General features: G+C 33.8%; 1 protein-coding gene across 1 annotated transcript; it reads left to right on the forward strand.

Moving 5' to 3' along the window:
- The first annotated feature begins 2421 nt into the window (after nt 1-2421).
- LOC124366191 (U1 small nuclear ribonucleoprotein C-like) lies at nt 2422-5326 on the forward strand. The gene is made up of 2 exons (XM_046822551.1): nt 2422-2687; nt 4946-5326. Exons 1-2 carry the CDS (start codon nt 2669-2671, stop codon nt 5233-5235), a joined length of 309 nt encoding a protein of 102 aa, XP_046678507.1. The 5' UTR covers nt 2422-2668; the 3' UTR covers nt 5236-5326.
- Nucleotides 5327-12044: the final 6718 nt, after the last annotated feature.

The following is a 12044-nucleotide window of genomic DNA, read 5'->3' on the forward strand; positions in this document are numbered from 1 at the left end:
CGACATTGGCTTCACTTTTAAATCGCGAGAGGAAGCCGTAAAGGTCACTGATTTTCGCAGTCTGTTTTCATACTCCGCCGGGACAGTTTTAACACAGCGAGACTGACTTTTTCATGCAGGTTAGTAGTCCGCGGCCAAGTCTACGGTTAAAAAACACAGCGAGACTGACTTTTTCATGCAGGTTAGTATCATTAGCATGTCGGTGACGCGAACCGAAGATTTTACCCTCTACCAAAACGCTCAACGCGCCTAAAGAAGTTTTCACTTCAAAAAAACAAAACATATGAAGTTTTCGTTACAATTGTTTTTTTGAGAAAAAATTGAGGTTTTCTCTCAAAACCAATACAAACTATGACGATGTATGACTGCATATATTTATATGTCAAAGCAGAACATCGTAAAACGTTTTGAATATTTCTTTGAAGAGGCACGTATTGAGAAGTGCAATGTTTTTAGACCTTATGATTCTTATTGTTTTGCCAATTTTGGGCTCCCTTTTAATTCTCTTTCCATTAATTATAAACTCTTGCATATAGTGGTCTGAGATTGCTGTGCGATGTTTGTAAGATTGACATATGTCTATTTATGTTGGTTGGATGTTTGTTGTCCATGTCGTTATTGTTGAACTCGCCCGTCAGGATGAATTCTTGTCGTTGATTGGTACAAAAATATGCGGTAAAAAAGTAAGGATTCTAATTAGGAAACAATTTATTCTTTCCCGCAGGGAGACCTTTAGATTCAAATTAAACAAAAATATTTAAATTCTCTGATTGAAAATCGATACAGATTGCTTCAAAATCTCGTTCGACTGTTTTTGAATTGAAAATGAGGGGAATGAACATTGATTTTCCAAAATTATTGCTACGCGCCGCCTCCTTTGTAGTGGTGTCTTAAAAAACACATTAGTTACTTTATAATTATGCAAAGCTGAAGGTTTTCGTTGTTGAAACCGTTTCGGTCACAACAAGGACATATGTGTTTTTATCTTCACACATCAGTTGGATTTCATCTATTTTGTTGGTGACCGATTGAAAATTTTGATGAAGCAGTCGTATGTTTGGATCAACCGTAAATTTACTCCGCCGAATGCAGACAGTATCTCTAAAAAAGAAGATAAACTTACATTAGTAGGGACTGCTAATCAACTAACGGTCTCCCTATATGCAATGTGCTACTGCCTGGCTGCCGACTCTCCTGGATCAGCAGCGGACACTGCAGGGAGTGCGGGGACTCTCACAGTTGGCGGCAGCCACAGAAGGATCCTCCTGCATCCCGCGGGCACAGGGGGAGGCTTTTCTTAATCATCCCTGCCAGTAGCCACATAGAAAGATATTAAGAGTGTCACGTGCAAACCTCCAGCTGATTCCATTAAAGCTCAGCAACCGTACATTGAACCGGTCAGCCAGTTCTTCAATAAAGTCATTCATGAATACGGTCTGATCATGAATGAGGTTGTCAATGTCTAGGTCATGGCGGTGAGCTTGAAGTTCCCTGCTTTGGCCTGACACGCCACGATGTATCCTTCTAGATGGCGGTAAATGTTTGATTTGATAGTACCTTAAACTTGTTGTGTGTAGCTACCGTTACTGACCTTTTTAGGCTTCACAGATTCCACGGTTGTAATCCATTCACCTCCGCGTATTGTAGGTCTGTAACTCAAGTTTTAGATTATGATTTTGGATTATATGATAGTGTATTAAGTTGTTTCGTCTCTTCAGACACAGATATACAGCAGATTTCAGGTCACTGTGTTACAACGTACTCAGTTAGAGAATGTACTGTAAAATGTTGCATATCTTCAAGTACCAGTGTAGGAGACTAAACTTGATCACTATACCTGTATTTCTTAATTTTTAAAGTTAAAGCCGAATAAAGGGAGGAAACTTACGTTACAGAATATGAATGTGTTTTCTAAATATTTTATACTCCCTTATAAGGTTTGCAGTTAACGGATGAAGCAGGTCCTCATGCAAAAGAATTTGCGCTGTTTGGAGTTTTCTAAATTTTTAGTTTACAAAATCCGTATCATTTTATCAGTAATCGATGAGAACATTAATTTTCTATATCTATCGAGAAATAAGCCTAGTTGGAGAAATTATCTAGTTTGTTAATATTTTTTTATGAAACAGTATACTTTAGTTCCCTAAATTGGTAAGAGTATTAAAATTTTAACGATATTATCGTCCTTAAAGGTTCTCAGTTTTCACTTGATTTTGATGTAAAATGTCATAATTTTAAATCAGATTTGAACGACGAACTGAGAATGAACAATTCTTTCGATCCACGAGCAGCCATTTACTCAGCTCCAAACAGAAAACGTGAACAAATATCAATGAAGTTATCTCTCAACACAAACTGTTATAAATTATGTTTCTCCACTATGAAACAGCACTATTGAATTAAGTTCTTCTTCACCTACATAGCATTCCATTATATAGAGCGGCAGGAAGGAGTATTCCTCCATAACCGGAAGGTGTGTGGGAACGCGATCAAGGAAAACCATCACACAATTCATCAGTCATAAAGTTGCTCTTTGCAGCGAAGACAAACAAGTGATAACTACAATATAGAAGGTGGAGAGTATTTTATAGCGCAATAAAAAGGCAGTTGGAGGCTAGATACGAGTTCTAGAAACAGTCGGTCACTTCATCACAGAATACTACAAAACATGATCGCCCTTGCTCTAGGTGAGTTTGAATTATTAAATACTAACAAATTATGATCATAACATGATGGTGGATGGAAATTTCAAGCAATCATTAAGCAAATGACTTTAAATTGGGTTGCTTAATGCTATGCCACTAAAGATATTGTCTTATAGTATGAGACAAATCATTGCAAGACTCACTGCTGGCTTTAATATTTAGTAATAATTCAAAGAATTTCCAGTTAATAATTTTAATGCTAGTGTTATCGTAAGAAACTAATTTTCTATACTAATAAAAAATTTAGACGATATAGCTCAGGCTTATGTGTCTTAGTCTCGCAATGATAATATTGTACTATAGTAGTGTTTACTTGGTTTAAGAACATTTTCAAATACAACGAATAAGTTTATTGATACCAAAATATAATTGATTATATTAAACAAGGTGCTTTAGCGAACCTTTAACCATTCGAATTGGTTATTCTTGCAATAATAAATGAAAAGTTTCTATTGAGGTGCTTCCTAAACACTTTTATACTTAGAGCATCAAAGTACTAGTAATAAAAGCATTGAAATAATACGCTTTAAAATAAAAATTGATCTCCTCTAATCAAAATGTACAATGTTATAAACCTTTAAATTTTAAAGTTAAACATTTCTTTTGCCAAAAAAATTTAATATAACATTCATTTAAATTATATGATGAACTGAGTAATATAAATACTTAAATCATAGTATATAACATAAATACTGCAGAATAATAACAGTTAATAAATAATGCATACTACTTAATGTTATTGTATTGATTACCATTAAATATTTGATAGAACATAATGGAGAATGCTCATCATTAATGATGACATGTTCGATGATCAAAAACTGGTATTGTTCTGAAAAAGTATTATTATTGGTTTACTAAACTACTCATATTTTTTAATTGTGTTTCTCCATTATTATATTCTTGTGGTATCAAACAGTACTTGATCAGTCTTTTTTAAATGGGTCTTATTTTTTCTTGACGCTTTAAGATTAAAGGTAAGCGTTGTAATTTTTTACAGTTGTAGAAGTAGTAATATTTATAGCATTGTTTGTGTTTTTTTTGTAGGCTGTATTCAGTAGAGCACCTGTATATCCACGTTACTTAAAGCCTTACATTCGTCACGTATATTTTTTATAAATACTGCAGTATTTTATATTTCAACAGCAATGATGAGCTAAAAAAATAACTTGATATTCACTCAAGTTAAAATGTTTACAATTCTTTTGTGTGTAAATTTTGAGCTTCACTACAGATCACCTGCCTCTTAGTGCAAAATTTGAAATCTGATGATGTCACCGATTTGATTCCTAGAGTCGGCAACGATGAAGCTCAAAACAATATCGTTTTGACATAGGATATACATAGACTTCAAAATACTGTGTATTAAAGGTTAAGCTGTGTTCTGATTGTCTGATCAGGAGTACAATTCAGTGCACTTTGATGTTTCTGACACGGTCCAAAAGCAAGTTAGAGCAACCGTGTTTACGTAACGTAGCTACGATGAAAATGGTTGATTCAACGTGAGTATTTAATGAATTCAATGTAGTGTGATTCAATCAATGCCAGAGGAAGTTGAACTGTAGCTAAACTCATCACATTGATTCAATCTGTCCCACCATAGCTACGTATTTTGTGTGGTCTTTTGCGCTCCTAATTATATATATAAATTTTGTAAACATTTCCGTTAGAAAATATGATTTATGATGTTTATACTACTATAACTGTTAGTATATAACATAGTTTATGTTTTTAGAAACTCCAATGGGAGAAAAATAACTTACTCAAACAGCATGAGGGCAAGGCCTAGTGGCATACAGGCCAATAGTGACAACTGTTGTTTACTAGTCACACTCATAGTCTGAGTAAGGTATTTAGTTACTGATCAATGTGAGACTATAACATAATACCATTTATTTTGAAAAGGCAAACTTTAAACCTTTGGTTGTATTAGTTGTACAGGATATAAATCATTTATGCAGACGAGGTATGCTGAAGTCCGGGGGTTTATTTGTCTTAGTTCTGGGTTGCGAAAACAGGGCTGCGCCACAAAACTTGCATTGTACTTATACAAATATTTAATACCTGAACTACTTATTATATTTAGTAAATAATTCGTAGTACGGATCACATAGGCTTTATTCATTTTCCGTGCCTCAGTTTATACCATTGGATGAGTTATCTCTTTTGTAACTAATACAATCAAAACTGCAACTCGTGAAATAATATTTGTACAATTGACCTTAGTGTTGTGTTTCTAGGAGTATTAATTGCCTGCTCAGCAGTGAGTGGACTGCCTGGTCCCCGGCCAGGCCCTGCTCCACAGCCCCGCCCAGGCCCCTTAGCACGACCAGGGCCAGCGGCAGGCCCCCTTCCAGCTCCTGTAGCTGATCCTTCCTTCGGATTCCCAGGTTATGGATTCCCAGGTTATGGATTTCCAGGATATGGAGTTCCAGGATATGGAGTTGACGAGGTTATATATGAGCCCTGTGTCTATGGACCATATGAGCAGGTGTTCGAAACTCCAATCGCGTATCCGTACTTGTATTGAAACATAAGCACATTGCATATAGTTCCTTTTAGTTAGTTTATCGTTTTGTATTAAAAAATACAAAATAAAGTCACAGCAATTTATGGTGAAATCCATTCACACATTATTTACCTTAGTTCTTGTCCAACAGGTTGCTATATCATATAACATACTTACATGAGTCTACTAAGTAAAATAACAGATAAAATTGCTTTGAATTTTTTTCAGATTCAAACAATTTGGTGCAGTTTACAGTGTTTAGTGTAGTAGATTAAAATAGAGTTTGCATTGAACTATAGTTTTCTTAAAATTTAAGGAAAAGCATTGACAAAGACAAAAATATGAAAATTCCAATACATATACTCAATAGAAAACACGAATATGATTTCAAAATGTGGTAAAATCTAATGTATGAGTCATGAGTCGAAGGGGATTTTATTTAAAGTTGCATACCCAATCTTGTGTATCTGTAAATAGTTATAATGGGTGATATCATGAATAAGAACTCTTATAAGGTTATCTCTGATGATAATAATTATACTGTACTACTAAATATTTAGACAAATATATCAGTAGCGATAATACTGTATATGCTGATATAGACTATGCAACATTGTTTTACCTATAAAAAGTCAAGAAGATGAGGAGAAAACATAAATCACAAACGGTTATTTTGAAAATTTAAATAACTTCAAATATTCCGACAAACACAGTCTAAAGAAAGCTAGATTACGTTGTGTGTGGCTCTTGCCAAAAAATATTAAACCAAAAATGGTTTGTTATTTTACAAATTTTCTTTAACTGTTGAGATAATGATAATTAACTATTATCATTATCTCAATGATAATTACCTAATGAAAAATGATAAATATTCAAATGAAACAGGACTGCCCCAGCGTGATCTAACTATAACATTTGTAAGAATAAGGTTAGTATGTGATAACATACAAAACCACAAGGAAAAGGCTGGAAAATGTTACTTACTACAACGTACCTCAAAATTATAGAAACCTCCAGTTTTGTGTTGGATTCGGGATGATGTCTCTGTTTTATAAACTTCGTGCTCTAATAACGGGGCAGGATTGAGTGAGGAAAATGGAATTTACCAATTAACCACAAGTTATCTCAAATGTGCTGGAAGAAGTTCAGGGGTTTACATCAGGAAGCTGAGGCTTAAATACGAAGCGTTTTTTAACTGAAGATGTTGGAAGTTTTCAAATATCCTCCATTTTCGTTATATGTGCTGTGAGATGTGTGCGTGCCCAGTTTACAGCTGGGTTTCTGAAAACGATTAATTTGGAGTCCTTTAACGTATAATAGGGAGCAATGAGACGCAATAATTTATCTACGATTTATCTCAAGGATACTAGTGAACATTTCCTAAGAATACTAGTGATTACTAGTTACCAAGTAAAGTCTCTAAGTAAAAACGTTTGAATGATATCCTACAAATGGAAGTCAGAGTAGAGTGCAGAGGCTGTGAGAGTTCAAATACACGTAGCTTACCTTAGGAATACTATTGGTATCCATGTTTATATCAGGTTCCTAGAGAAGGATTCAGGATATGATCCTCTAGTAAGGATTGGAAATATGTCCACTAACGATACGAATAAGTTGCTGTGATATATTTTCCTTCCAGTTAAAATCTCACGAGTGTTCCCCGTTAGTGTTAAGGTTCAAAATAATGTCCCCAATGGAGTCAACGAGAACCTATCCTAAACTTGTGTCCAGTAGAGAAGACAATCGAGGGCGTGGCCCGTACGACCTACTACTTAGCCTCAGCCAACCAGATATGCTGAGTTGTCAAATTGTCCAAAGAAGCTATGTGGATTTTTCTCTACAAAACTATAAACCCAACCAAGTCTATTACGAATAGATGAAATGTAAAGCTCTTCAAATGATTGTTAATAGCATCCCTAAATCTGCTCCAAGAAGGATCAATAACTATCTAGCACACACAATACCATTCCACTATCAGAAGTGGCTTAGAGAGGGAATTTAACTTTCTGAGCAAGTAACAGTACTATAACTACTAATAATCTGGTTTAAAAAAGAGGGGAATTTCACAAACTGGACATTTTTGGAGACATAATAGGCTATAAAGTTGTGTGAATTCCTTCCATATCACTTTAAGTATAATCGTATTGAATATGAGCCTAAGTGAACGAGGGAGGTGCAGAAAGGTGCTAATTCATGAATTACTCAACCGTGCTACACGAGGGTATGGTTAATCTAGTTTATTTATTTATCCATCATATGGCTGCACATAATAGAATATACATAATAGTTTAAGTGCAAAAATTTACATAAAACTATACAAACACGGGCACAGATTAGTACCTTTTAAACATTCAATTTAAACACATAACCAATCGAAACGTTTGTTGCTATCAAGAGTTCATCCAAATCGCCCCAATATGCCATACTGTGGCATTCATCACTATGTGTTGTATGGTGTGCTTTTATGCCTCGCAATCACACCTTGTTGACTGTATTCTGCCCCTTGAAGAGTTCGCGCATATGCCATGGTTAGTGCGGATTTGTTGAGTGATGTCCAAATGTTACGACAATATCCCTGATATGATAGTGAATAAAACCGGTCCTCCCCAGGATCCATTGACAAAACATTTTCTACTGTCTCAGGATATACTAAAAAAATGTAGATTATTCCATCTTGGTAGATAAATTCCATTCCTTCAGAAATGTAACTAATTAACGACGTCGACGTCACTGATATTCACGAAACTCACGCCAAAAGCGATGACCAGCTCGCTAAAAGAGATAGGTTACTAGAGAACGACATAACTGGGACAACACACCACAATGCCTACGAACTCGCAACTTTAATACGATGAACTGTAGAACACGCTCAACTGCGCAAAACTTCTAGCAAAAACAACGTCCACGATGTGATTATTAGGGTAGGTAGTATTTATAACCCTCTCGTTAGCTTCTGATATGGCCGCAAACCCCCCCCCCCCCCCGGTAGACTTCAATAACCACCAAACCCTATAATCTTGTATAAAACATGCGAATAAACGTCAGTAGTAAGCAATCATGAACACTTATTGCAAACCCAACTGACAATTACAGTGTCTGTGACTTCTCAAAATGTGACAGTGACATCGTAGATTCATACGGCTTAGCCACAGTTTGAACCAAAACCCCTTCTAACATCCTACATAATGTTGAAGTGTATTTTATTTATTTATTTAACGGCATTGCCATTTTTACAGTGTTTACAAAGTGTGGTGCACAACAATACTATATGGTAATTACAATACTGTTTACATGCCTAAAACAATATCAGATAATAAATAATAAATGCTCCAGTATCCACACACACACACACACACACACACACACACACACACACACACACACACACACACACACACACACACACACACACACACACACACACACACACACACACACACACACACACACACACACACACACACACACACACACACACACACACACACACACACACACACACACACACACACACACACACACACACACACACACACACACACACACACACACACACACACACACACACACACACACACACACACACACACACACACACACACACACACACACACACACACACACACACACACACACATAACCAAATAATAATAATAATAGATAATAATATATATATAAATATAGATATATAAATATAAATATTAATATATAGAAAAATAAAAATAAATATTAATATATAGAAAAATAAAAATTAATATTTTAAAATTATATTTTTAATTCAAAATTTAAACACTCAGTTCTCTCTCTTTCTCTTTTTTTACTGAGATTAAATAGATGGGTACATAAACCAAAGACCCATTTTTTTTATTTATTCATCAACGGTATCCACCATTTTACAATCATAATTAACACTGTTCGTATAGCTAATACAATATACCAATATAAGCCTACTAATATTAGATAAATATACAATAATACGTGCATTAAATATGTGGACAGCAAATAAGACAAAAAAGAAGTCAGCTGGTGAGCAAAACCCGTAAATAAGTATAAGAAGTCTAGTGTCTAGACAAGAAAAAGAGGGCAACAATTAAAAATAAAATTTGAACTACTATAACAGTAAAAGTTTTAAAGCAATAACAAGAGATAAACTTTAAAACAAACTCTAAAAATAAGGTAAAAATTATAAAAATAACAACATTAAATTTCCTAAAGAAATAACAAAAGATACACCTAGAACAAACTTCAACAATCAGGACGATAACTAACTATATTAAGTTAGGTAAGCAGAGTGTAACACAAAAGTGTAGAAAATTTACCCTCATCAGAAATTGCTATTTTTGTATGATCATGCCACAACAAAAGCCTAACTAGGGTTTCATATAAACCTTTCTGAATCCAGTTGGCCTCATGAAGAAGTCAATCAGTGGGGCTATGTCACTGCCACTGCGGAGGAGCCTTGGGACTGACGAGTTGTACGCATAGTATGAGGGCATGGATCTTCTCTGGAAGATTGTCCTTGATATATTACCTCTTGGGATGGAGATGTCAAGATCACCGGGCAATCCAGCACACCACTCGCTTGTTCAAAAACACAAGGTCGAGGAACTTACTTCGGAGAGAGAGAGGGACTGCAAGCCAAAAAACAATTCCCATTGCACTATTTATTCATATTTATTTATTCAGAAATGTAAAAACATTTTTTACTTGAAATTATCGTACTGTAAATCGACACATATGCAAGTAAAATTCATACAGTAATAAATTTTAGTTTTTGCATGTATGCGCTGACCTATGAATACGTAGTATAATTTGCATTTTAACAGATCCTCTATAGTTTTCAATGTAGTATTTTATAGCCTTATAATACTCGTATATTTAAACTATACTGGTGCCATACCATTCTATTTTAACATTTTTTATGAAGGTGGCTAGCTACAACTAGGCCTAGGCCAAGGCAGGTTTACCCTTGTATAGCTTCCAGTATTGTATTATATTACAGTATAGCATATTGCTTATTTTTGTATTAGAACTGTTTTATCTTAGTAAATATCTATACATTATTGCCCGTGGAGTTATAATTGGCATATTTCGTAGATTACTTGTAGCATTATTGAAACAAACAAAAATTCAATAAAATTCATTTTATTTTGTATTTTATTGTTTTTTATGTAAAGTATAATTTATTTAAATCAATTTTCTGAGTTGTTTCCATACTTGAGTAATTATTGTTGTTTGTTAATCTTTATTTTTATTTTTTGTTATGTTTTAGATATTTATAACTTGTTATATCTTTGGATACTTATTATTTATTATCAAATTTGTGTATACATATTTTGTTACTTTATGTAGATTTTTCATCTGATTGTATTAATTTTATTTTCCGCTGTATTCTACCATCTATGCTTGTCTTTGTAAATTGGCTGCTGCCGTTGGAAATAAATAAATAAATAAACGTCATTCATCCAATGCAATTAGTGAAATTAACACGAAAAAGGTGTCACTAAAACTATGATTTATGTCGTGTCGTTTCATGTCTGTCTGTTTGGTTGTGTTTTAAATAAAAAATGTATAATTAAAAACAGTATAAATAAGGAGTTGTTGTTTTGCATATTTTTATGACTTATTCAGATATTATTTTCTGTTCGAAAGTAATAATTGCATGACTATGCCTAAATTAGCTAATAAATAAACAATGTTGGGCAATATGTAAGCAAAAGATTAAACAATAAGAAAACAAAACGTACGGTTTAGTTGTCCATTGGGCTGACTTTATGTCCCAATCAATGACCTTTACAGTGTGCATAAAAGTTTCCTGTTCTCCAATTGTACAATTAAAAAATCGAAAGGTGCAGTTATACAAGTAGCATTTATTTGATTTTGGAAAATTATTTTGTTTAGTTATAGGTAAACTTTTATCAGCAAATTACTTTTATTATCGTATTTTCCATTAAGGTTTTTCACCTTAATGATTTTCGTTGGGATAAATTAACCTAGAAATATGTTAATTTTATATTAAAAACAGGTTTTAACACCATACACTGTTTTATTTCTACGCTCTAAAATCCGCCTTAAATCCGTCTTCAGCTTCTTTTATTATTTGACTGCCGGTTTAGGGTTATAACCATAATATCAAGAACTTTAATAAAATTATAAAAATACGTACAGTACACAAAAATCATTCTGATTATTTCAGACTAGTTTAGTAATATTTAATTTATTTTCCATGATTGGCGGTGTTGAACGCCTTGGGTAGGTCAAAACAATTTCCATTTCCCTGTCTCAGAATCAAGTGCCTGGACTAATTAAAAAAACAAACATTGAGTCTACGGTTGTTTTAACATTCAAATTGACTCATTATTTTTAACATAAAATGAAATCAGCACATAAAGAAATAATCTTTTGAATACCTATGAAAATGTAGATAGAATGGAAATTAGTCTGTAATTGTTACAAATTACCATGCTTCCCTTTTTGTGGGGTGGTTTTACTACAGTATGCTTAAATGCATTAGTGAACTTGCTTTCTTAGATTGAGTTGTTTATTAAATAACATAACCGGTAAATAATAACACTAAATTCTTTCAATAAACCGCATAACTATAGCCAACAGATGAATAAAAGAAGTGAAACATGTTAGCCATAGCGAAGTGATCACTGACCAAGGCACAACTGCTATAAATCAAACGTGTATTATCAACTACTGCTTTTTGGGAAGAAATATTGTAATATGTTGCCCCACAAATATTGCCTAGATGTATTAGAATCAATTTCAATATTATAAAAAATTCTGTTTTAATTAAGATTTCCTTCCATTAAATGTTATTTTCT

This window comes from Homalodisca vitripennis, chromosome 7 (genome assembly GCF_021130785.1).
Source record: "Homalodisca vitripennis isolate AUS2020 chromosome 7, UT_GWSS_2.1, whole genome shotgun sequence".
NCBI classification, from domain to species: domain Eukaryota; kingdom Metazoa; phylum Arthropoda; class Insecta; order Hemiptera; family Cicadellidae; genus Homalodisca; species Homalodisca vitripennis.